This window comes from Pipistrellus kuhlii, unplaced genomic scaffold (assembly GCF_014108245.1).
Source record: "Pipistrellus kuhlii isolate mPipKuh1 unplaced genomic scaffold, mPipKuh1.p scaffold_m20_p_7, whole genome shotgun sequence".
NCBI classification, from domain to species: Eukaryota; Metazoa; Chordata; class Mammalia; order Chiroptera; family Vespertilionidae; genus Pipistrellus; species Pipistrellus kuhlii.
The window spans coordinates 40,823,654-40,851,547 of NW_023425573.1; the positions used below are offsets into that span (position 1 = coordinate 40,823,654).

Sequence of the window (27,894 nt, forward strand, 5' to 3'; positions counted from 1 at the left end):
TGGAAGACAGCAAAAGTTAGATGATTCTTGCTGTAAATAATTAAGCCCAGCAGAGCAGACAAGAGAAACATGGGACCCTGAGCTAAGCAGGGCTTGCGCTAAGAAGGATGCATAGTGTATCCTGTAAGGGGAATCAAAGAGGTCTTTAATCGTTGTTGCTGATTTATGAATAGGTACCACAAAATCCCACTGTAATCCAGATTTATTTTTCAAGCATTTTTCTGTGATTTTGAAGGAGTGAGAAAATGAAGGGAAGTGAAAAGGTGTTTTATTTAAGGCCTCAGCTCTCTTTCCTGAAGGAGGTCTCAGCATTTGTCACAGTGACCTGGACTTCGGTCCCTCCAAAGCCTCCTTGCACAATGGGTACATGAGTAGATCAAAGACAAATGGCTCTATTTTTCTTGCAGAGAAGCAGTGGATCTACTAACTAATTGAGAACTGGATGGACATGAGACACATAGGATATATTCTTTCTGATTGTCTACAATAGGGGTGTCGAACTCAATCAGAGAAGGGGCCAAAATCTAAAATCCAGCCTAAATCGCGGGCCGAATGGTTTACTGAACAGTCATAAACTGTCATTGTGATGGAAACGCAGCGGAGTGCAGTGATGACAGCGCGGTGCGGGCCACATTGCAAGGCCTGGCGGGACGGATTTGGCCCGCGGGCCTTGTGTTTGACACATGTGGTCTACAACAAGACTGGTTTTCTTAGGACACCCCTCCCCTTTATGAATGGGGGTCGGAGGTGGGAAGAAGTGGTTGGTCTTAATTTTTCTATCTGTAAAAAGGAATAAGATTTTATAGTTTGCATAGGGATGGGCTTTGAGTATTGACATGAGTGAAATGTTTTATTTTTATTTAAAAAAGTAATTCAGACTAAATTAGACTTTGCATGTGTATAGTCCTATAAAATTGAATACCTGTATACGTTTCTGTAACCACCACCCCAATCAGAATTAGAACAGTTCAGGCACCTCCCCCAGTTTCCTGTATGCTATCCTTTTGTAGTCACACCCAGCAAATAGTAGATTTTAAATTCTTTTTATTTTCATTTTATTTAAAATAACAACAACTCACTTTCTCATGAAAGTCTCAATTACCTTTTGCTTGTTCAGTTTTTATTCAATAAGTGTTCCTAGCTCATTTTTGGAATTATTCAAAATGATATGGATGGTAAGCTTGCAAAGCTGTTTTTCTTTTTCTTTTTAAAAATCATAATGGAGGAAAAGACTCTGGAAAGATAGCAGCTCTTTCAATATATCCACACCAAAGATTTCCCAAACTCTGCTCATTGCTAGATTGGAATCTGCAAAGAAAACACACTCAAGAAATCTCCTTTGAAGAGGAGGACAGAGGTTTATTTTTTATTTGATGATTTACCCCTTGACACTTTGTAAATGATGAGTTGATGTTTTCAAAGAAAATTAAGTCAGTGTGGTTAATTAACTGATAATCAACTGACTTAAATCAATTAACTTCTTGTTAACAATTTCCATTAATTTTGTAAATAAATGACTAAATCGGTAAATTCTACTCTTAGATTAAAGGTTATTTCCTGATTTATTTTATTGATGACAAATTAGAGATTTTCTCCTTCTCTTCTCATTTCCTCCCTGACAACTTTTCTTGACAAATGAGAACTCTTAAACCAGCTACAGGTTGAGAGGAACACTCCAAGGTAACTTTTTATTGTTGTTGTTAATCCTCACATAAGAGTATTTTCCCATTGATTTTTAGAGAAAGTGGAAGAGAGAGGGAAAGACAGAAAGAAACATTGATATGAGAGAAACATTGATTAATTGCCTCCTGCATGTGCCCCAATCGAGGCCTGGCCAGGGAGAAGCCTGCAACCAAGGTATGTGCCCTTGACCTGAATCAAACCTGGGACCCTTTGGTCCACAGGCCGACGCTCTATCCACTGAGCCAAATTGGCTAGGGCCATGGTGACTTTTAATATATGGTTTAAAGGAGAAGTAAGGTTGAAGGACAGCTTTGCTCTTTCATTTCAGCACAATTTGAAAGTAATTTAGGGAAATGAAATTTAATAAGTAAGCATATACATGGTGACATGGTGGAATGGAGGGTAGCAAGTAATGAAACTCAATCTAGAATGAGCTTTTAAGTTTTAAAATGTTTTAGTTTATTCTTTCTAAGTTAAAACTGAATGAAGATATAATAAAAAAAATGAAACAATTGGCTGTTAGCTGAAAGTAAACTGGTGAATACTTTTAGTACTCTAGAGGGAAAACATAAAAATATTGGGGCATATTGATTGCATTAGTCTGTAAAGCTTGCCTGTAGTTTTAAAATACCATAAAATATACAACTAAAAATTTTTATTTTTTAGAATCCTCATAAATGAAAATTTTCTGCTTATATGATTTTGTTTTGTTTTGGTCTCCAATGAGACATCTGAACAGGTACATTATAAACATTCTACCATTGAATATTCTTAAAGGCGTTGAACCCTTGGGGGATTTGCATTGTAGGAAGGATGATATAGGGAATATTTGATGTCTTGAATAATTTCTGAAGAGTTAGTATGTTTAAAAATTTACAAAAATTCTATGCTAAAATCACTCACATTTTATAAAGGAAAAATTCTTAGTTTCCTGGAAGGTATAGAAAGTGGCTTAAATTATGGGAATAAACTGTCGCCAATGATATAGATTTAAATCTCCAGCTACCAAGCCAAACATTGGGCTCTTCCTACTATTATAGAAACTCTGGCTATGCCCCCATGTCCCTATTGCTTCTTCATCTGCCCAAGAATCTTCAGTCTCAAGGATCTGCCTACCCTGGAAACAGTAACTGTGGCTGAAGCCTTTCTGGTGCTGGTATAGCCCCTGGTATTAGAGCTTTGAGATTTAGCTTGGTCACTTTTCAGACATGTACTCTTGGGCCACTTGATCTCTCCGAGCTTCAGTTTTCTGGACTATACAGTGAGCTTTAGTAATTTCTGCCCTTCAGGTTCCTGGGAATATTTAACAGACACTGTGAACATACCATAAACATTTGGCCCCACAGGGAACCTGGTGCTAAATCATTCATAGCTGACCAACTCTTAGTTAGGTCAGTGCAGCAGAGCAGCCACCATGCTGTGGTCTTTTGAAATACAGGAATCACTTGTCAAATTCTCTATCCATAGAACTTGCTGGAGGAAAAAAAAAACACATAGCTTTTTTTTTTTTTTTTTTTTTTTTTTTTTTTAAGGAGGTGAAATTATTTGACAAGGGAGCATTAAAAGATAGGCCTTGAAATCTACCATTATAATCCAAGAACATTTGGTCCTTATCTTCTCTGGTCTTAAAGGCACAGATCTGAAATATGTTACAGAAAATTTCAAACTTCTTAATGGACTTAGTGTTTTCATTTCATTGCATGCTTTCTCTAAACTGGGTCCTATGCAGAGTTTACTGATGATGTTTCTAAATCAGAACAAGAATGATGAAAGCATGGGTCTAAGTAGAACTCAGGCGTGTCTCTGGTCAAGGAGAAGGATTTCTAGAAAGAAGAGTACATGCAAAGATGGACAATGATGTTTTTCTTCTCTCTTATAACATTCCTTATTTAATGAAATAGGAAAAAGGTCAAGGAGAAGCTCAACAAGTGAGAAATCTATCAAACTAGATCTTGTTAATAATGACAGTAAATATTATTGATATGTTTACTCTACAAACATTAACTGAGAGCCTATAGTGACTGGAGAACTGCAGACTCAGATGAATAAAATAGGTAAATAAGCATTGGGCTACAAGGTGGGAGGTGTTAGAAAGGAAAAGGAGTGATGAAGTCATATAGGCCTGAGGGGCTCAGAACCAAGGAAGACTGCACAGATTTGGCGCTGGAACTGAGTGTTGAGGGGGAGGGTGTGTCAGCAGGAGATGGAGCTGGGAGAGGGGATTCTGTGGGGGACTTTATATGTCAAGTTAAGAAGTTTAGTGCCTTTGAAGAATATAAGTTGGGAAGTGCAGTGATCTGACTTCCATTTACTAAAGGTAATGCTCACTGCAATGAGGAAAATCTGGTCAACCAGATGTATTGGAGAATTCCTGTAATCATCTGAGTGACAGATGATGAGGGTTGAACTAAACTTGTGGAACTGGAGGTGACCAGATGTGGAGAAAGTCACCATGGAATGTAGAGAAAGCTTTTAATTGTTGTTCTTTTTGATAGTTCTGTTATTTGTTCCATTAGTTGATAAGTTTTATTTATGGGAATATTATAAATGTATATTCAATGTACACATGTTATCTATATTCATAAATAAGTGATGATATTTATGAATCCTTTTGTCTGAAAAAATTCTAGCTTATTGCCCATCTGGGCACATGTGTGATGTTTTCTTTGATTTAGCTCAGTGGTTGGCAAACTGTGGCTCGAGAGCCACATGCGGCTTTATGGCCCCTTGAGTGTGACTCTTCCACAAAATACCATGGCCTGGGTGAGTCTATTTTGAAGAAGTGGCATTAGAAGAAGTTTTAAGTTTTAAAAATTTGGCTCTCAAAAGAAATTTCAATCGTTGTACTGTTGATATTTGGCTCTGTTGACTAATGAGTTTGCCGACCACTGGTTTAGCTCATTGATTCCTAGTTGGTGCAGTTCCCTTAGGGAGCATCTGGAAGTGTGTAAGGGTATTTTTGTTATCACAATGCCTGAGTGTCACTCAGAGGACAAGGATGGTAAACCAGCTGCAATACACAGGACAGTTCCACACTACAAGGAATTGTCCAATCCCAAATGCCAATAGTTTTTCTGTGAGAACCCATCTTGGTTGATAGGAAGTGAACAAAGATACAGGTAGTAAGAGCTGACATTTTTCTGAAACTTACTACATGCTTCTGATAAAGTCCCCATAATTATAGATTTTCATGCTTGTGGCAGTTCAGGGAGATGCTATAACTATCTCCATTTTACAAATGAGTAAACTGAGGCAGGGTAGCAGGTTTGGCTCTGGATCTTGTGCACTGAACTCTAATGCTCTAGTTTTTTCACATTTTACTTTATTGATTCTGCAACTTTTATTGATCTCATACTCAGTTTAATAAAATAAATCCACCAATTATAAGAGGAAAAGGAGAAATACATTTGTGTTGTGTACTTATAGTTTATTAAATTTCAAAATATACATATTGGAAACATTTCTTCCAGTTTATTAGAATATCGGTAGAATTTCTCCTCCAAGTGTTTTTTAAAATATGAAAAGTGTTCAATGACATTTGTTTAAAATTAGAGTGGCTTTATCGATTGGGAGAAATTCGTATTTGATAAAACAACTGGTGCTGTGTAAATGTCTGATGAATTGAATTGACTCCATGGTGACTTTAGAGGGGTCATGATCTTGCAAGTTTGTTTCTCACTACCCATACAAGGGAATCTGCCGCAAGCACGATCCTCATAATTTGTAGGCATGTATCAATGATATTGGATGAAGAATGTGGCCCTTTATTGGACATGCCTTACACTTTCCTGCTTCTGTGCCAGTTCCAGTTTGTTCCTCTGCCAGGCATACCTTCCTTTCAGACCCGCATGCTGTAGTGTACCTTCCTCCACAGGGCCTTTCTTGATCTGGACTGAATGTTATCTGAACCTCTCTTACAGCACTTCTCATCATACCATGAATTATAATTATTTATGTATGTATCTTATCTCTTCTTCTAGAATAGGACCATTGATGCTAAGAGTTATGCCTGCCTCCTCTTGTATTCTGTGTCTGGCACAGAGCCCTGAATGGGCTGGAACTCAAGAAATCTTTTGTTAGTGGAAAGTTAAAAGAACTACATGAGTTGTAGTAAAGTAACTCCATCATTTAAGGGAGGTGATAGGAACCCTCTAACCTGGATGGTGTTGTAGACAGGATTTTGTTGGGCTTGAACGAGATAGACATTTGTTTCTCTCTTATAGAGCCAGCAGCAGAAGGCTACTTGGTATTTCCCATGGTATCATCAGGGAACCAGGTACTTATCTTCCTACTCTGCTGTTCTCTATCCCTAACTTCACCTCATTGTCCAAAATAGCTTTTATAGCCATAACCATCTCTGCTCCAGGCTGGGTAGTAGGAATGGAGGAGGAAAAAGAAGGATGTGCCTTCTCTCTTTCAAAAAGACTTCTTGAAAAGTCCTACATGACACTATTGCTTGCATTTCAACTTACTGATGACTACGCTTAACTGAAAGTCTAGGAAATGTAGATTTTTATAAGCACACTAGAGGCCCAGAGCACAAAGTTTGTGCACCAGGCGGGGGAGAGGGGTGCACCCTCTCCAATCCGGAACCTCTTGGGGGATGCTGACTGCCAGTTTTAGGCCTAATCCCGAGGATTGGGCCTAAACCACAGCTGGACATTCCTCACACAATCCTGCACTGCTGGCTCCTAATCACTCACCTGTTAGCCTGGTCCCCTGCCAGCCTGGTTGCCCCAACTGCAACCCCTCCCTTACCAGCCTGGTCGCCCCTAATTCCCTCCCCTGATGACCTGGTTGCCTCTTGCTGTCCCCCTTGCTGGCCTGGTCACTCCCAACTGCCCCCCTCTGGCGGTCTGGTCACCCCTAACTGTCCCATTCCCCCTCTATCCCCCACCCCTCTCCCGTCAGCCTGGTTGCCCCACGCAGCCTGCTGTTTGGTCATCTCTCACTAAGCCCCCTGCCTAGTCATAGGCAGCCATTTGTGAGGGCATGAGGTTTAATTTGCATATTACCTCTTTATTATATAGGATTGTTCACCTGAATAAAATTGGGATTCTGTGTCTGAAGAGGAAGGGGGGATGAAAATTGAGGTAGGCTTCTGTGGTCTTGACCAGGTGATACTGGGCATTTGTTCAATTTTGAGGACCACTTTTTTGGGAGAGACATAGACATTTTGAAATGAATTTGGAAGATAGAAACAAGGATGATAAGAGAACTGGAAATCATGTTATGGGAGGAATGATGAAAAAACTGGGTATTTTTGTTTGGAGGAGAATCAGGGGAACAATGGCTAGCTCTCTCTTTAAATATTCAAAGGACCAACCTATGGAAGAAAGATAAACCTATTTTTAATGATTCTAAGGATAGGAAGGAAATTGTAGGCACATAGCATGCACCAAAATAATGTTGGAATTAGACTTAAAGTTCTCTTTTCACTTTATAGTAAAGACCTTTTATAGTAGAGATGTGTATCATATATATATGATTCTGTAAGTGTTTGAGTTTGAGTTTATAAATACTGCTGATTCTCTGGTTCTTTATATCAGAACTAGAGGCCTGGTGCCATGAAATTTGTGTTGGGGTGTGTGTGTGGGGGGGTTATCCCTCAGCCAGACCTGCACTCTCTCTAATCAGGGACCCCTTGGGGGATGTCTGACTGCCAGCCCATAGGGATCAGACCTAAACCAGCAGTTGGACATCCCTCTCACAATCCGGGACCTCTGGCTCCTAATCACTCACTCGCCTGCCTGATAGTCCTGAACCCTTCTGCCTGCTGGCTCTAACTGGAGGCTCTAACTGCCCTCCACTGCCACCGTGGCTTTGTTTGGAAGGTGTCGGTCTATCCCTTCTCATTAGCATATTACCTTTTCATTAGTGTAGATTCCCCTTTGTTAATGGTTTCTATAGTGGTGATACTGTTAGAAGTTTATATTTTGAAAAGCTCAGGACTTTTCCTTTCGTGAAAGATGGTCTCTGTTTCCTTCATGCTTAGTCTCTTTCAAAAGGTCAAGTCAAAACAGTTTCCACACTTAAGGGGAACTTAGAAGTCTTAGATTGTAGATACTAATATCAGAGTTTAGTAATTCCATATTGTCTAATTCGGAATCCAATAAATATTGCCACTGTCAACTTCTTTGGACTAAAATATCTGTGTTTAGACAACTGGTTAATTTTATTTTGCTAAATATGAATTCATTTTTTAAAAAAAGAGAGATTTTTATTTTATTTGTTTTTGTTAATCCTCACTCGAGGATATTTTTCCATTGATTTTTTTAAGAGAGAGTGGAAGGGTTGGGGAGAGACAGAGTGAGAGACATCAGTTGTTTGTCTTCTATATGCGCCCCAACCAGGGACAGTGATAAATACTGCAACCATCGAGGTGTATGCCTTTGACTAGAATTGCGTCCAGGACCTTTCAGTCACAGGCTGACAGTATCCACTGAGCCAAACTGATTACGGTTATTGCAAGCATTTTAAACACTCCTGAAATGTAAGTGTTGAATACAACTTAAAGATATTATCAAATGGAGAAATAAACTAGCAAAGAGTTAATTTTTTTCACCAAGTAGTGATGTATTTTTGAAAGTGCATGAAAACTTGCCTATTTTTGTGAATTAAGTTTTATTTTATTTTATTTTATTTTTTTAGCTCACTTTTATTTTGAATATAGATATTTTTTGTCTCTTGTGAACCTGGGATTTAAGAATTATTTACTTAGGGAGAGAGTATAATTTAAAATAAAAGCATAATGTAGTAATAAGATAATACAAAATTTATGTATTGAGTCAACTTTATTTTGGCAGGGGAGAGGATTAGCTATCATTCTAATTAGATTAATTTAGAAAGATTCTCAAACTGGGTTGCAGATTATGAATATAGAAGTGCTGGAGTATAAGCACATGCAGCATTGGGCAAAAGTAGGTTTACAGTATATAAAAAGAGGTGTAATATGGAATAGATAGCCAATAATATTGTAATAACTATGTATGGTGCCAGATAGGTAACTGAAATAGTAGGAGGAACACTTGGTAAAGTATGTGAGTGTCTAACTGCTATGCTGTACACCTGAAACTAATACAAATAATGTTGAATGCAAACTGTAATTGAAAAATAAAATTAAATAGAAGAGATAAAAATATAAAATAAAATATATTTAGGTTATGGTTATTACAAGAACCTTATTAATTCAAAAGAATGTCACAATGCAACTGTGAACTTATTTTCCCCCTGTATATGTGAAAAAGAAAAAGAAAAAAAAAACACTAAAAAAATTCAAAGGGAGACAATATGTAGAGTTTAAAGTATCAGAAAACACTTGGCCAACAATAGTAACAATAGCTCTCATTGGTTGAACACTTACTCATGTACCAGGCCCAAAGTACTTATTCTACCTTCATATTCATCTTATGAATAGGAGCCCTTAGTATTTCCATATTTAGATGGGTAAACTGAGGCATGAAAATGAAACATGCCTGCCATAGTATTAGTAAGAGGAGAAGCTAGGTTTGAATCTAGGCTGCATGACTCCAGTGTCTTACCTCTGGAAAGACTCTTGGCTTCTAAGCAGCCTTCGCCTTCCCCTCCTGTACCTTCCCACCCCAAGTTTAGAGTAGCTGTATCAAGCATACAGCCACCTCGTTATCCAGATTTTATTTCTTAACCTTCTGTGGAAAAACTGTTGGCTTTTAGACATGCTGGGCTGACTGGAAGAAGGGAAATATAGACTCTTAGACTTGATATGCTTTCCTAAAGTGCACCGTGTACACACACACACACACACACACACACACACACACACACACACACTGGGAAGAATTGGAGAATCTTGTATTTCCAGTAGAAGGAGTTCTTGGCTATAAATAGTAGAGTGAGGGGTTTCAGTTTACAAAAGAACCCAAACTACCGTGTTTCAGTAAGCTATGTTCATTTGTTACTTGTTTTTCTAGGCCTTTGAAATCATTGCTTTCGCAATATTGCTGCAGGGCCTTTTTCTTCAGCATAGATTAATTTAAGACAAATTACATTGATCCAGAGATGTCTCCAAGTTCTCCTGGAAAGACTTAACTGGCCTGTGCTTGAATGGAAAAATGCTGCTGAAGAGGTTTCTGGTATCAGCAGAGATGCCTCGCACAGGTCCCACCACCTGTGTGGTACGGTATCAGGAGCTCTGATAAGATACGGTATCCACCTAAAATCTGCCCCATCCAGCTGGCGGGGAAGGTATCTGGGCACTAGAGAATGCCTAAAATGCCACAGTGAGAAGATTCATTGTTTTGAGGGCTTCCTCTTTCCTGCCGAAAGTGCAAATACCCATTGAAGGGGGCTAAAAATCCCTTAAACTTGCTGTAAATTCCCTGGGAGCAGATTTTGAAGGTCATTCATTGTCATTTCAGGCCTGGTAGAAAGCCACAATATAGGAATCCAAGGGAGAGGGAACGAAAGGATTTTTAGACATGGGTGGGGAAATGAACCAGAGGTAGGACCATTGAAGTAGATAAGACCCTAATCGCCTCATTCCTGGGCTATCAGAAGAGCCTTTTAAGTTTAAGTTGCTTTCCCCTCTTTGTTACTTTACCCACAAAATGTAGTGAAGTGTTGAGTGGTCTTAATAAACAGTGAACATAACCCTTCTTGGAAAACTGGATTCACTTGTTTCTGGAAGGAAATGGGATGGTTGTATTTGCTTGCTTGAGGAGAGCCACATTGCTGTGGGCTTGGTAGTGTCCTAACAGTTGTTATTCTACCTCCTTAAGAGCACACAGATAAAACTTCAACATGTGTTTGTTGGCTTGAATTTGTCTGCTCTGTAAGGTGGAGACTTGTTAGGAGGGTCGTATGGTCTGTGTTACCAGGAAGTCTAGGGCTGGGATTATGGCAATGGGATATTTTATTCTTTTTTTTTGTGGAAGGTTAGATGTCTAGGTTTACGTAAATCCAGTCTCATTCAATCAAAAAGAAGGTAACAATGGAAAAATGATGAAGTTTTTCTGTGGACGTGTTGTAAAGGCATTATCACAAATAATTCTAGTCAAAGAATGTTAGTAGCATTTTTCTATTTATAAGAGAAAGCTTAGAGAACCAGGTTAGTGAATATCTTATCACTTTTGGGGAGAATTTTGAAATTTCGTTCTTTGGAACCTAGGACTTGAGAGTTTCTGAGCTTTCTAAATGGAAAATTTACAAAGCTTAGTTTCAGTTGATTAAAATCCTGATTTTCTTCATGCCCCCAGTTCTCTGCCATATGTTGAGGCATGAGCTGAGGTCAATAAGAATCCTTTTATAACTATAGAAAGGTAATTATGCCCAAGTTTAATGTGCAGTGTAAGGACTTAAGATCTACTCTGGGAAAGCATGTATATTTATTTTCAATTATTTTTTGGTGTTGAAATTATACACTTATAATATTCCACATAAAACTCCAGAGGATCATCTGAGATTGAGTGATTTAAAATAGACAAAAAATGTAAAAATTGCTGAAACCGGTTTGGCTCAGTGGATAGAGCTTCGGTCTTCGGACTGAAGGGTCCCAGGTTCGATTCTGGTCAAGGGCATGTACATTGGTTGCAGGTACATCCCCAGTGGTGAGTGTGAGGAGGCAGCTGGTCAATATTTCTCTCTCATAGATGTTTCTATTATAACTCTCTATCCCTCTCCCTTCCTCTCTGTAAAAAATCAATAAAATATATTTTTAAAAATGTAAAAATTCTCATTGTAGGAAAATAGAAAAGTGCATGAAGAAGATAAAAAAAACAAAAAAAAAAAAAAACAAAACTAATGGCAGACTTCGTTTTGGCTCTAGCTTGACCTCTGTTTCTCAGAATAAATCTTGATGTCTAGTCTTGCTGTTGACTCCAGACTGAGCCAATGGCCAGGAGGCAACACAACCACCACACATTCTTGTTCCTAATTCTGAGCCTCCTATGAGCAAAGTGGCTTTTAAAAGAAAGGTTTTAGAAATGGGGACTAAACAATTCTTATTTGATGAAGGTATTATTTCCTAGAATGTTAGAACTGGATGAGGGGTGGAAATGCCCAGGAGGGAACCACTCTTTATGGAGGGATTGCTGCATTTAGGCATTGTGCTAAATCCTAACCAGAACCTGATTCTGCAGGTCAGAAATTTTGCAGGTTAAGGACATTGCATACCAGAGAGTTTAAATCCAAATTCACCAAGCTGAGTCAGCTAAGCAACAAATATTTATTGAGTGAAGAAGATTCAATGGGAATAAAAGGAACAGCTCCTCATTGCACATAGATATCAGTTGATGACAATATAATGTTGTTGATTCTATGTCAACAAACTATTGAGTTGTTTCAAGTCATCACAATCACATTGCAACGTGAAGTGATGACATTTATGGAGCCTGGAAGTGATTTGGAGACCTATAAATGCTGTCTGAGCCCAGGCAGAACAAACCAGGGCAAAGGACACCTGGTGTGACAGATAACCTGCTGTAACATGGGATGTTCTGAAGTTCTCTTTGAGTCAATCTGTTAAAATCAGTCTAAGAGGAGACATAAGAAATTCAATGTCATTCTACCTTGAAAATCTTTGCAAATATAATAGGTCTTATTTTATAGATTCCCAAGTTAACAAAATCAACTTTACCCTTGACTCTGTACAGGGAAACTAAAATCATGATGTTATGTTAGCAAATTACTTATAATAAAAATTACAAATTTTGATTTGTAGAATCAGATATTCTCTTGTAGCCTTTTTTGGGGGGAGGGGCAGTGTGCAGAGTACTCTCCACTTCAGGGTAATGCTGGATATAAATGTAATATTTTGCATAATATGGGGGAAGGAGGAAGCAGTCTCATTCTTCATTGAATTAGCAGAGAATGACCTGAACTTATAAATAGGCTCCCAAGGATCTTCATGCAGGTCAGCATGGAAAATGACTGTTGAATTGTTTTAGACTTTAAACAGCAAGGTCCCTTATAAAAGTCCACAAATCATCAAGGTTTCAAGACTATCTTTTGGAACTCATCTTGGCCTCACCCATGTATCCTAATGCATCATATATGGTTCATTTATTGAGGGTCATCTGGGTATTAGGAGGTACTGTGCTAGGCACTGGGATTACAGAAGTATTTATTCTTGCCTTAGGAGCTTCAGGTTTAGGATAATGTTCTGTTCATGGTAGAATCAGAATAAATTACTGTCACCTACTATAACTCTTCTTTTGATTATTTAATTGCATCTGCTTCTTCTGTTCTCTATATCATGTCATGGTTGGAGAATAGTGTTTCTGCTTATAAAATTCTTTCTGAGATATAACTTGTCACTAGAGGAGAAAAATACAAAAAACACTTTGTAAAACACCAGCAAAACCAGCTCTTTAAAAAAGTAATGACAGTACATTTTTATTAAAAATGTTGACTTTTTTAACCATTAAGATGGTTAATTATCAATACTTATCCAAGAACAGACTTTTAAACTAAATAACTAAATAACATGGAGTAAGAGAAGAGGAATATAGCAAGGTGTTTGCACAATTCGGTCAAGAATTATGAATGATTTAGCCTATGACTAGAGAATTAGCAAATCTACCAGTTGGGAGTCAGTTTCTTCTTCTTTTGCTGCTATCGTTATAATTTCCAGGATCAAGCCACTGTTTATTTGATAATCTAACGTTAATCTGCTTGTTAAACTGACCCCAAAAGATTCTTGAAGCTTGAACACATCTGCATTAATTTGATTTACGGTTCAACACTTGGGTCTAATTAATCAGAAAAACCCTGGTTTGATGCTGTCTATAAATGCTGTGTTTCGGTTAATAGTATGTCTGTCACACTATTTATAAACCTTAAGCAGGAAAGCTGCCTGCATGGAGATGCATATAGTTGCTTATTTCTCACAAGTGTCTCTCTTTCTTTTTTGAATGTTTGATTTCATTTAACCATTTTCCAATATTTATATTGCTAATTAAGAAGCCGTATAGGAACACTTTGGGCAATTTGGGTTAGAAATAAATTCTTTAAATGGGGGTGATTTATAGTTTTAGTATAAGTGTGTTAAATCGTTAAGTGCTGAAGGGCATTTTACTCTTTTCTTAAGTAGTCTGATTCATTGGGTTCTTATTTACTGAGCAGGCAAACTCTTAAATTTTCTTCTGTTTGGATAGTGTTCTTTTCAACATCCTATGTAAGTATAGCTCTTTGGCCATTAAAGAAGTAAATAACCAGTTAGACCCTTGGGAGGAGTGGTGACTAAGGCCTTATGCGGAGGAGGAGTTCATCTATAGTAACCTCAGCAGACTTAGCTGATAGAGAAAGCACTGCGTGAATTATGGGGGGAAGTAGCAATAAAGGTGAATACATTTCAGTGTTTGGGTATTTGCTGACAGGAAGTTTTCATTGCTGAACATTTTTGATAAAAACTTGGGAAATTTATTTGAATGTTTTAGGCACTGACATGAAAATATATAACACACACACACACACACACACGTGTGTGTGTGTGTGTGTGTGTGTGTGTATATATGTATCTATATATATCTATATATATCTATATCTATCTATCTATCTATCTATCTATATATATATATAAAATGTATGTAGTGAGTGTATGTGGTATGTGGTAGGGGTAGGGTGAGGACATTTGAAGAAATTATTTTTTGTTCTGGTAATTACACAGATGCAGAAAGGTGGCACCATAAAGCAGGTGTGTTTAGGACTTTGCTTTTCATAGCAGCGATCTTTTATGTTAATGAGGAACTTCTTGAGGATTTTAGATTTGCTTTTCCTCCCCTGGTGTGAGGTGCCCCCACCCCCCTCCGCCTCAACTCTGCCTCCCCCCACCCCCCTCTCCAGTGCGGAAGCCTGTGGATGGACTGTGGAACATTCCAGGGTGAAATAGGCCTCCCTGGAACTTAGATTCTTTATCACACTCCCAGGGGAGTTCATTTCAAGTTGCTGGTACTAGCAGCTGCAGCCTGATATTGCCCAATCCCAGGCCCTCTTATTGATGGGTGGGAGGGAGTGGAATTGCTGTTTAAAAATTTTTATTATCTTTAGAAGGGAAGAATTTATTATAGAGGTTTTCTTACATGATCTCTTTCATGTGGGTTAAGACGTTTTGAGCTCTGAATGTCCAAGCTGCTTAGAGGTTCTAAGATGTTTTCAAATAGGGGTGGTACTGCCATTCTCTAGGGAGTGTTTGGTCATGTATAGGGTTGTTACAGTGACTAGGGCATGGGCACTACTGGAATCCCACATGTGGGGGCCAGGGACACCATACATCTTGCTTTGCCCAAGGCAATTGAATAATTGTTTCACCCTGTATGGTCCAGCATTCTCTCAAGAGCTTCTGAGAAGTCAGCAGAGTTGATTGACACTGGTTGTAGGGGTAGGAGGCACTCAATGAAAAATAAGTGAATGTAAGAGACTTCAGGGAAGAGGAGAAAGGTAAGGTAGCTAGTGTTTAGATGAAAATGGATAAGAGTAGCTCAATCAGAAAAGGTGGAAACTTAATTTCCCATTTCTTTTCCTTTAAAAAAAATATTTTTTATTGATTTTTTATAGAGAGGAAGAGAGAGGGATAGAGAGTTAGAAACATCAATGAGAGAGAATCATCGATCAGCTGCCTCTTGCACATCCCCTACTGGGGATGTGCCCACAACCAAGGTACATGCCCTTGACCGGAATCGAACCTGGGACCTTTCAGTCCGCAGGCTGATGCTCTATCCACTGAGCCAAACCGGTTTCGGCTAATTTCCCATTTCTTGAGGTTCTACTTTGATAGTGCATCACATTATTCTGCTGGCTTTTGACCATTGACTTGACACTTTAAACAATTATTAAAGCAATCTTCGAGATCAACTGACTATTTTGCAGGTTGACTGAATTATGTAGACTGGATATTCAGTCACATTCAGCTTGGAGAAGACAGTGAGAAAAGGACAAGAGAGAACTTTTGGTGGCATCTCTGGACCTGTTGGCCATTTGTCATGCAAGTGGAGTGGCTTTGGATTAGGCCTGGACAACTAGAGGGGCTGCAAGGTGAAGCCCATCTCTGCTAGCAGCCTGTTAGTGAGCTGCCGACCAGCCTTCTCACTGAACTCATGCTGTGGGCAACATTCTGGAGAATGAATGTGTCCTAGTCCAGGCTTGCATCTGCCCAGAGGGGACCTTTAGTTTTAACACAGTTTCTGGCACTAGTGATTTCTAAGGTTTCTCACTCTCAATTCATTTGATCCTATCATTCTTTTTTTTTTTTTTTTTTAAATATATTTTTATTGATTTCAGAAAGGAAGGGAGAAGAAAAGAGAACTAGGAATATCAATGATGAAAGAGTCATTGATCAGCTGCTTTCTGCCTGCCCCCTAATAGGGATCGAGATCACAACTCGGGCATGTGCCCTTGACTAGAATCAAACGTGGGACCCTTCAGTCTGCAGGCCAATGCTCTTATCCACTGAGCAAAACTGGCTAGGGCTGATCATGTTATTCCTTTGCTTGGTATTTAAGACCCTCTCTTTACCATCTCCCAAGCCTTGTCCACCACTCTACAAGAGGTTTTCTGTGCTTTGTCCATGGAGGCCTGGTCATTAGGGCTTCACCCATGTTAGGCTTCTCTCAAGTTGTTTGAGTCCTACACACTGCCTGGTCCTTCCTGCTGATCCCCAAAACCCCAGTGCAGTGCTGCTTTCCTTCATGAAGGCTCCTCTGATCACTCTATCTGTGATGTTAATTTTTTCCCTCCCAAGACCAGTTGGTTCTTAATTGTCTCTGCTGCTCATGTGGAACCAAAGCATCTGTTGTCATTTGGCATAGCTTTGGAGTCAGACTGCCTCGATGTGAATTCCTGATCCACTGTCTACTAGCTGTGAGATTTGATCAAACCTTAGTTTCCTCACCTATGAGATGGGACTATCAGTATTATCTCACAGGGTTGTTGTGAAGACAACCAAGATAATATATAGAAAGCACCTAAATACTTCTGACACGTAGAAATTCTGGGTGATTGAAAGGTGTAATTTGTTTTGTGGGAAGTGGGATGAAAAAGAGCATAGACCCTGTAATCACACAGGTCCTGTTCTGAATTAGACTATGACATTTTCTACCTCTGTGACCCTGGGGGAAACTTATTAATGTCTCTGAGGTTCAATTTTCCCTTCTATTAAATCAGTACAAATCCCTCTTCATAATATGTCTAAGAGGGTTTAATGGATGTGTATAAAGCCTTACACATAGCAAAGGTTCAATAAATAGCAGTTATTGTTGCAAGGTTATTTAATTTATATGCATGAGTATAAATTTATATAAACCCTATGAAAAGGACTATATCTTAGCTTTTTTTTTTAATTTCTTCTACAAACCCTATAACAGTGTCTTGCACTTAGTAGATATGACTTTTTTGTGGTTGCATTGAATCTGAATAATATTTTTTTGTTCCTTTTTACTTTTTATTGCATTTAAATGATGTGTGTACATGATCACTCATTAATTGTCTTGTAGGTTTTGCTTCCAAGTCTTTGATTTCTTGAAATGACCTCTTATGATTGTTTTGCTCTATCAAAACATCAGGTCTCTGAAGCAATAATTTGAAAAGAGCAATCAATTCAGTGGTTTGCAAACTGGGTTAAAACACACACACACACACACACACACACACACACACACACACACACACACACACAAATTCTGGCCACCTATTTAGTGGTCTGTTATAAAACCAGGCAGCAAAAGTTTTTGCTCTGGGCAACATTCTGTGGAACGAAGTGGAGAGGGTAGGTTGGTTTGCTGAGCATGTCTTGTTTCAGTTCCATCAATTGAGTCCTTGACGGTTCCATCAGTTGACATTAGGCAGAGCAGGGTCTTCCACACAATTTGTTACCCTGGGTTTCCATGCAATGTAAAGTTTTGGAAATAAGCAAGCAACCAAATCTTCAAGAGAGGACTGGCCTTGCTAGTAGGCATAACGTGTGAGAATTATAGTGAACCATCACCCAACTTATAAACATCAGAAGTATGTCTATCAATATCAAGGGAATAAAAATGAAGTACAGAAAAAAGTGAAGTAAAATTATGGATGAATTAAGGAATTGCCTGTCAAAATTTATTTGTCTCTTTGAGTTCAATGAAGTGGTACTATTAAAAGGTCATGTAGCCGAAACCAGTTTGGCTCAGTGGATAGAGCGTCGGCCTGCAGACTGAAAGGTCCCAGGTTCGATTCCAGTCAAGGGCATGTACATTGGTTGCGGGCACATCCCCGGTGGGGTGTGTGCAGGAGGCAGCTGGTCGATGTGTCTCTCTCATCGATGTTTCTAGCTCTCTATCCCTCTCCCTTCCACTCTGTGAAAAATCAATAATATATATATATATATATATATTTTAAAGGTCATGTAGTATCTTTTAAAAAAATATATTTTACTGATTTTTACAGAGAAAAAGGGAGAGGGATAGACAGCTAGAAACATCGATGAGAGAGAAACATCGACCAATTGCCTCCTGCACATCCGCTATGAGGGATGTGCTCAAAACCAAGGTACATGCCCTTGACTGGAATTGAACGTGGGACCTTTCAGTCCGCAGACTGGCGCTCTATCCACTGAGCCAAACCCGTTTCAGCAGGTAGTATTTTTTTTTTTTTACATGTATTTTTGTTGATTTCAGAGAGGAAGAGAGAGAGAGAAAGACAGAAAAATTAATGATGAGAGAGAATCACTGATTGGCTGCCTCCTGCATGCCCCACAGTGGGTATTGCGCCTGCAACCTGGGCATGTGCCCTGATCAAGAATAGAACCGTGACTTCCTGCTTCATTGTTTGACACTCAACCACTGAGCCACGCCAGCTGGGCTCATGTTTTTTAAAAGAGTACCAAGTGTCTGGAAAAACCGGCACATGTTAAGAGGATCTATCAGGAAAATGGGATTTGCCATATAAATGACCTTACTTTGTTAAACTTTTGGCAATGTTCTCTTGACTAACTTGCCTTTCATGAGCCAGAAGAGAAACTTACAAGGCAAGGGTAAAACAATGAGATGGTTATTAATGTGACTATGTTTTTCTCCTTTTGGAGACTTCTGAATATTCCACTTATTTAAAATTATTCCAGATTTCATTTTTGGTATAATTTTAAAACAGTAAATTCCAACTTGAAGTCTCATTATTTGCCTGGGTGGTTTTATATATCTCTGATATATAATCATCCTAAGAGACTAAATTTTATAAAGAAGAATCTTTATTATCTGATGAATATATGTTGACTATTTTCTGTGTGCTCAGAGCTAGAGGCTGCACAATATACAGAAGTGGTGTTTTCAAGCCACTGTTTCTCCCCATCCTGGAAAAACACATTACTTATTCCCTCCTCTAGGCACTACTTGTTACTCTAATATCTTATCTTAGCACATTCTTAGTCCAACGCTTAGATCAGAAAGCTTGTGATATTCTATTTATAAAGAATGAATTACATTTGTTTTTTTCCTCTGCAGCTTGGGGCTCTGTGAGGTTCAGAAAATAAGTTTATCTTTACATTTAATATAATTCTTTTTGAAGAGCTAGAACCACCCCCCTCTTTTAATTTCCCTGAATTGCTTTTGATTGTTGCAAGATTTTCTAAGAATTTTTACATGCAACGTTTGCTGCCAGGTAGACTACTAGTCTCCAATTGGATTATATGAGCATATGCTATGGATTCCATACCAGCCCAATTAATGAACTCAATTAATGTTGATAGCAACTTTGGAAAGATGTCAAATTTTTATACTGATTCTTGAGTTTGGAAGAGAGAGAGAGAGAGAGAGAGAGAGAGAGAGAGAGAGAGAGAGAGAGAGAGTGTGTGTGTGTGTGTGTGTGTGTGTGTGTGTGAAAGGAAAGGAAACATAGAACATTAGTCAATATAGCACTGATACTGGAACAGAACTGTCAGGTCCAAATTCTTGCTTTGTACATATTTTTTTTGATCTTGGGCAAGTTACTGCACTGCTCTCTGCCTCAGTTTTTTTATGTTCAGAATAATGGTAGCTATCTCATAGGGTTGTTATAAAGATGAAATGATAACATTGGCAAAGTGCTTAGATCAGTGCATTTTTTTCTCATGTTTGCATCATCTATTTTTATTCTTGGGAAAGGTTAGTACTGGGAAGATAGGGTGTCCATTTGGTTCTAAAGGTTCCTCATCAATAGCTTTCTGATTTTTAACAAAAGTTTTTCTCTCCAACCATACCATTTTCTTTCTTATATCTTATTAGAGGAAAAAAATTTAAGGCTATTGTTTGCAAAATTACCTTTTGATTAAAACTGGTTTGGTTGAATATGGATGTTTAGAGACCATTTGCTGAAAAAAAGTTTTAAATTTTGCTTTACTTAGGTTTTTTTTCTTCCATAAAGTTTGTTTGGTTCCAGTGTGTGAAATCCACCCCCACTTCCATTGTTTTTAGCACTTCAAGTTATTGAACTGTAAAATAATGTCTAATAACTTCCAGAGAGGTTGTAAATAAAGGACACTAATTTAAAATAAAACACTCGGAAAATAAAGTGCATACTTGAAATTAGGGGTAACTGCAACTGTTTATCAGGCCAGATCTAGGTCTATTCATAAGCAGTTTTTAAAAATATTTATATTTTTATTGATTTCAGAGAGGTGGGGAGAGAAAGATAGAAACAATGATGAGAGAGAATCATTGATTGGCTGCCTCCTGCATGGCCTCCTACTTAGAAATGAGCCTGCAAACCGGGCATGTGCCCTGACCGGGAATCAAACTGTGATCTGGTTCATAGGTCAGTGCTTAAACACTGAGCCACACTGGCTAGGCCACCAACAGTTTTACATTTTTTTTTTTATTGCTGAAACCGGTTTGGCTCAGTGGATAGAGCACTGGCCTGTGGACTGAAAGGTTCCAGGTTCAATTCCGGTCAAGGGCATGTACAATACCTTGGTTTTGGGCACATCCCTGGTAGCGGATGTGCAAGAGGCAGCTGATCGATGTTTCTCTCTCATTGATGTTTCTAACTCTCTATCACTCTCTCTTCCTCTCTGTAAAAAATCAATAACAATATATTTAAAAAATTTTTAAATTGAATTTATTGGGGAGACATCGGTTAATAAAGTTGTATAGGCTTCAGGTATAAAATTCTATAATACATCACCTGCATTTTGTATTGTATGTTCACCACCCAAAGTCACGTCTGCTTCCATCACTATATACTTCCTCCCCCACTTTTACCCTATTCTACCTCCCCAACCTTCTTTCCCTCTGGTATTCATCATACTGGTTTGTTTCTCTAGCAGTTTTTTTTTTTTTTTTTTTTTTTTTTAACAGTACATGTTTCCTTTGTAATAAAATGAACGACAGGCTTCTGACACTAGTGGAGCATATTGGTTGATTGCCAAGAGACTATCCAGCAATGATAGAGTATTAATCATTTGGGAGTTATAACAGGCATGGAAGTTAATATTAAAAAAAGTGAATTTGACAAATGATTTATCATGGATATTTTGATAAATTGAGTAAATTGGGTTTGATATATTACTTTATATAACTATTTGGGAGATCAAATGTAAACGGAACTAATTATAGAGTTAGTTAATTGCAAAATTTCCCCTATTGGGTTACCTTTTATGTGATTGATTTTAAATAACTGGCTTTGAAGTGCTTTAAAAATATATCTTGGATGACTATTTTGTGTGTATGTTTTTTTTTATTTTTTATATAATGTGTTTAATTTTGTACTTTAGAGAAAAAAAAATTCCCACAAAAAACAAACAAAACACAAAAAAATCCCCAAACACACACACAAAAAAAACAAAAAACCACCATCAACAACAAAAAAACCAGACCTCAAAATATGACTTGAGTTGCTTAAGAAATACTGTTCTAGTGTTAAATAGCAGAATCAGGAGCTAAATCAATGTTTGCTGTTTTAAGCCATTAAATCCTTGGGATGATTTTTACATAGCAAAAGACACCTGATTACACACGCATACTTAACATTTCTAAAAATAAACTTGAATTTGAGGAAAAAGAAGAAATATTTCTAAGTATATGTATTTTCAAGACAGGCAGTATATTGCCCTGAATTTTCTTCTGAATACTTAGTTTCTAAGTTTATGCTTTTCTTTTTTCCATAACGACATTAAGCTCTTTGTAAGTGGACTGACCTTTGGGTTGTTATAATTCTTCAACCTGAAGTTATTAGACACTAAGGGAAACAAATGTTCTGAACTTTCAAATGTAATATGCTGGGTTACTAACAATAGACCTGATTGATAAAAGTGATTTAATATATGTTGTGTTAATAGCTAAACCTCCAAAGCCCCTAATCTCCCATGGAAATATTGCTTTGTAGAATAAAATCCAGTGAGAAGTTCTGGGATTCCAGAGTGAATTTGTACATTCCTTAGGGGGCATTTTTGCAAGGGAGGTTGTTGTGCTTTAAAGGTAGTTGATAAGAGACCTGCACCACCAACCCCAGACCTGCACCACCAACCACCATCATGCATTAGTCTATAGAAGGTATTTGGGTGTACGTATTCCTGTACCACTCGGTACCACCATTTAGCCAAGGGAAGTTTCTGACCATTTGCAGCATACATTATAAATCAGGATGTCACTAACAGACAATCAGATTTGAACATTCCATGAAAAAGTAGCCTATATCCCCTAGGAATAGATCACTTAACTATGTTTATGTCATGCTGTTGATATGCCTGCATTTGCACAAGTCAGGATAGCACATTGTTTATTTATTTTAGGAGTAGGCAATTGATCTGTATATTTACCTAATTTGGGGTTAATGAGCCAAAAATTGAAATGGGTAATTTAGCATGATTGGTTAAGTACATGGGGAAAATACAATTATTCTTCCAAATCCCAAATTGCTTCTCTCTCACCTTGGGTTTGTGAGAGACTAATTTTGAGTCTTCTCCAAGTTATGTTTGTGTTGGCTACACTCTAAAAAATTTTCTACTTGGCACATAATGCGTGAGGAGATTACTGGTCAGATATTCGGGGAAGTGCAGAGGATTTCCAACTGCCAAATTAGTCCCCTGGGGAGTCCCAGGAAAATCACAGCATATATTGGTTAAACAAAATGAACTTGTTTAAGTTAAACTCTCTCTGGTATCAACATGGAATAATCACTGCCACTTGGAAAAGTGGCAACTTTTGGTGCCACGTTTGTGCACTCTGGTTGGCTGCAGAAATACTTTCCTATGTTTTTTTTTTAAAACTTTTTTTGTAGAGATGAGATTATAGACCTGGCATCTTACAAATTCCTTTAAACAAAAAGCTCTTAATATGAATCTAAGAATGAGGGCACCATAAATTGCTCTAAATAATATAGTAAGAAGGCACTTTAATAAAAATATATGGTGCAGAACTGAAAAAACGCACAGTGAAGCAATGAAAAGTTACTCATGATATTTGATGTTATCAATCAAAGATAACCACTGTCAATACTGATCTTTTTTTATGCTTCTTGCCCACCTCCATATATGACTCAGGTATAGGCAAAATTTTGCATTCTTGTCTTTGCTACATTATATTACAAATATTTATCTTAATAATTTGACAGTCCTTCATAATCATTTTAATGAGTTCCTAAAATATCAGTATATAGATATTTTCCTCATTGGACATTTAGTTGGTTTTTAATTTTATTTATTATAAATAATTAAGTAATACAAATCTTTAGTTCCTTAGAAAAAAATACCTAGAAATAAAATTACTAAGTTACAGAATAAGCACTTTAAAAAGGCAAGATACAGGCTGTTGAATTGCTTTCCAGATATACTCTAATCATCAGCCATGTATAAAAATGATCTTCCTAAGACCGAGGATATAATCATTATAAAAATGTTTTTCTAATTTTATAAAATAACATATATTCCTTTGATTACTAATTAGTGAATGATTTTTCATCATTATTAAAAAAACCAGTATTCTGTGAAATATCTGTGTGGCATAGTTTGCTGTTGTTTTTTCTTTTTCTTTTTTTTTTTTTTTTTTTTTAACTGGTTTCCTGTTGTTTGTGTGATTGCAGAATGTGGCAGTGAGCATTTTCGCTGTGAAAATGGGCATTGCATTCCTCTATCCTGGAGGTGTGACGGGACCAATGACTGTTTGGATGACTCTGATGAAGTTGGTTGCCGTAAGTGGGACGTGGCTACTCTAAGCTCTGTTTTGAGAAACATAAGTCCTTCGTGGGGATTTCAGCTGTAACAAAAGGGTTATTCTTTAGTGATGGATACAGGACTTGGTGTAAGTCTGTTGAGATCTGGGTGGTTGAATAGAAAACCGATGGTATTAATAATTGCCTCACTCCCCCTTGAAGAAGGGGCTCAATTCACATCAGTTTCTATTTTACCTTTTATCATGTGACCTTGATATGGAAACCAATTTGGAAGTGGTTTTCTGAAGCCAGTATGTGACTACATATTTCAGATTATTCACTCTGGAAATTTTTGTGCACCAATAAGAACAAACAAAAAACAATGCTACCTGAATTATGGTGATTTGTAACTCCAGGAGTTTGTTTTAACATAAAGGATGTAGTATAATGTGTGTGAATTATCATAAAGAGATCACAGAAGTAACTAGTGTAATTTTATGTTTAAAAAAATTTATTTAAGAACATGATAATGTAAACCCCCAAATTAACTAGTGATAAAAATCACTTACTGGTACACATGTATTTCTTCCTTTAGTTCTCAGCAATATTCTGAGGTAAATTTTATATTAGAAAACGGAGGCTTAGAGAAGTAAGTCATTTATTAAAGGTTTCCCAGTTGGTGCACCAATCCAACCCTTATATCCATTGCTTTCCCCAAATGCCTCAGGCGATCAATCACATTCCTGCAATTTTATTCGTTCTGAGAGGTGTGCTGAGAAGGGTTATCATTCAAAAACTAGGAAAGCGGGTGGAAAAGTAATTTTGTTTTGAAATGTTGACCATACTGTGGCACAACAGAGCAGTCAAACTTTGGGGTAATGTTTGGGTGGCAGTGCCTTTAAAAATGAAAGAGTGAGAAGTGCTTCTCAAACTTTCATGTACAAATGGATTAAAGTACAGATTTGGATTCCATATGATTGAGGTGGGAACCGAGATTCTGTATTTCTTACAAATGCCCAGGTTATGCTGATGTTCGTCTGTGAACCATACTTTGAGCAAGAGAGTAGTTCTTTTGTAGAGACATGATCATGTGCTATTTGTCTCTTCTGTGCTTACTGAGTTCATTTTATGTTAAACCCAAAGAGCAATGAGTGTATTCTGAGATAAAGGAATAAATGAACAGTTATACCAACAACTCTTCAGAGGTTGTTATTATGGTGCTTTCACATACATTGTTTAACTTGTTTTTAATAGCAAACCATGAGTTAGAGTAATATAGCTTCCATTTTAGCTGCATACATTGTGGTTCAGAGAATCTGCCAAAGAACCTAAAGCAAGTAAATTGTAAAAATAATAGTTATGTCATTGTATCTTTTTATCCAAATTTCAAGAGTTTTCCAATTCATCATGATGCTTTAATATTATTATAGTTATTATAAAACATTTCAGATAATTTAATAATAATCCATGGCTAGCTTTTACTTAAATAAAATTTTAATATTTTTTGTCATACTTTTGTACATTATGTGAGTTTGACTGTTTTATTTTCTCTGTTTTCATATTGCCTTGGATCATCAGTTTGTGATGCTATTGCTGAGATTGGATAGTGAAATCTGACCTAAGCTCACACTGTAGTATAGGGTTGTTTACTGTTTGCCATCAAATATATTGAGCAGGAGTTGATATATAGGCTTTTGAAATAAGCATTTGGTATAATAGGGTGGTCGTTTGACATGAGTCTTTTTCTGGTTTGTTTTAGCTGCTGTTACTTGCCAGCCAGGCAATTTCCAGTGTCATAATAAAAAGCAATGCATCCCTAACTCCTGGGTGTGTGACGATGAGCAGGACTGTGATGATGGCTCAGATGAAGCTTCACATTGCTGTAAGTGTTTATGGAGGAGTCTTGTTTTGGGTCTTTGGACACCTAAAACCTAACCTGATACAAATACAACACCTAATGAGACAATTCTTTATAAATGCTGAGTTGAGCCTTATACAACAATGCCAGCATTCTTGCTCAGATTGAAAGTGTGAATGTGCTGAAGGGTTATAATTATACCTTGGCAATTTGGAAATAGCTAGATAGGTTCCTAGTCTTTTTTTTTTTAAATATATTTTATTGATTTTTTTTGCAGAGAGGAAGGGAGTGAGATAGTTAGAAACATCAATGAGAGAGAATCATCGATCAGCTGCCTCTTGCACACCCCCTACTGGGGATGTGCTCGCAATGAAGGTACATGCCCTTGACTGGAATCGAACCTGGGACCTTTCAGTCCGCAGACCGCCGCTCTATCCACCGAGCCAAACCAGTCTTGGCATTTGGATTATGTTACACTCAAGAAAGAGATGAAGCATTTATTGGTACTATATGGGGCTGTTTCTCTGTTTTCCGCGACCCGCAACCAAACAACAGGTTCCTGAGTGGAGGAGCTGGGGATTAAGAAATTAAAGAAAAAAAGGAGACCAGAGGCAGAAATAGAGACCAGCCAGGATCCAGGTGGGGGCTACCACTCTGATGGAGAGACAATCACCCACAACACAGTGCATTTATTGATTTTCGGAGGGAGGTTTAAGGTCAAAGAAGTTTTGGGTGTGCCCAGCTCCTATTCATTCTCCCATTCCTGGGATTTAGCATATCAAGACCTGGGTAAGTCAAGGTCCTATTCATTCCTCATTCCAAGCACTGGGATAAAGATAAGAAATCAGTACTGATAACCATCTCCCACATTTTGGGGAAACCTGTTCCCAGGGCGTGGCTCTGCCTATACCTTGAGTTCACCTGATGATAATTAAAGGTCATCCATGTGCATTCCCAAGGGGCCCTCTACAGGTATCTATGGGTGGGGTATTCATTTGAGGGGTTGGCATTTGGATGGTCCTTTTGATCTAGCAGCACACTATGCTTTCAAACCTTCCATCTCTTTTGCCCCAGTATCGAACTCCCTTAATTTCAATTGAGTGGAGCAAGTAGGTAGGTCTGTTGGAGGCATTATTGGTGGCTGTTCCAGTGACTGCTGCCAAAGCCACTGTGAGATGAACTACCATGACAGAGAAAGCAATAGCAGTTATTAGTAACGGCTGCATTTCTGGGCACTGAGAGGGTTCAGGGAGTGCTTGTGCGGTTCACTTGGGCATATCACACAGAGTCCTAACCTTTTGCTTCTGTGCCTGCTGCCTGAATGCTCATTTCTATATGCTCCTTCTTTTCTTTTGGCTTAGCTAACTGCTGCTTCTCCTAAAGAGCCAGGTAAGGTGTTCCTCTTCAAGGAAGCTATCTCTGTTCACATTCCATGCCAGATTGAATTAGCCACCCCTCTCTGATGCTTTTGTAATTCTTTGTGTACCTATAATCCACTTTCATAATTGTTTTCTAATTATTTCTTAAAGTTCTCCCCCCTTTCCCCAAAGCTAAGGGCTCCTTGAGGGTAGGGATTGTGCCTTAATCATCTTGATGTTCCCATTGTTGGTGCCCTTATTGACCTATAATAGGCCCTCAGTAGATGATTGTGTAATGACAACTATCGGGTCTAGTAATAATTAATGTCGTTTTCAAACATTCGTTTAAAATCTTGCTTGGCGTTGACTTGTATTGACATAACCTTCAAACACATGGTATCTACAGAACGTGTGAAGTGCAATTAACAAGTTTTGCTTGAAAAAGTTTGTGTTTGGTTTGGTTTTTGTTGCAAAACTAGGGCTAAGAAGATGGCGGATGAAGAGCATTTTCGGCACTGCATGCTTTACGAGTTCCAATTAGGAAGAAAAGCAAGTGAGGCTGCAAAAAACATCTGTAGTGCTCTTGGTCAAGATGCAGTTAGCGCCAGAAAATGCCAGCGTTGGTTTGAGAAATTTCGTGAGGGAAATTTTTCGTTAGATGACAAGAGTGGTCGAGGCCGTGTGTCCAATTTTGATCAAGAAGCTCTTCAAGCTCTTTTGGTGCAAAATCCTCAAATTACCCAACAAGAGCTTGCGACAACTTTAAATTGTTCACAAAAAACAATTTCCAATCAATTGCGTGCACTTGGCAAAGTCCAAAGTTTGGAAAATGGATTCCTCATGAGTTGACCGACAACAACCGTATTCAAAGAGTCACAATTTGCAGTTCGCTCCTCTCTCGTCAAAACCGTTTGCCGTTTTTAGAGCAAA

The 27,894-nt window shown here is 38.0% G+C and overlaps 1 protein-coding gene across 1 annotated transcript in view; it reads left to right on the forward strand.

The window, feature by feature from the left end:
• Positions 1-27,894, forward strand: part of LRP2 (LDL receptor related protein 2) — a 193,316-nt gene that overhangs the window by 16,946 nt on the left and 148,476 nt on the right. Inside the window, exons 2-3 of the mRNA XM_045575318.1 lie at positions 23,680-23,787; positions 25,508-25,630. Coding sequence (XP_045431274.1) covers positions 23,680-23,787; positions 25,508-25,630 — 231 coding nt within the window. The remainder of the gene's footprint in view (positions 1-23,679; positions 23,788-25,507; positions 25,631-27,894) is intronic.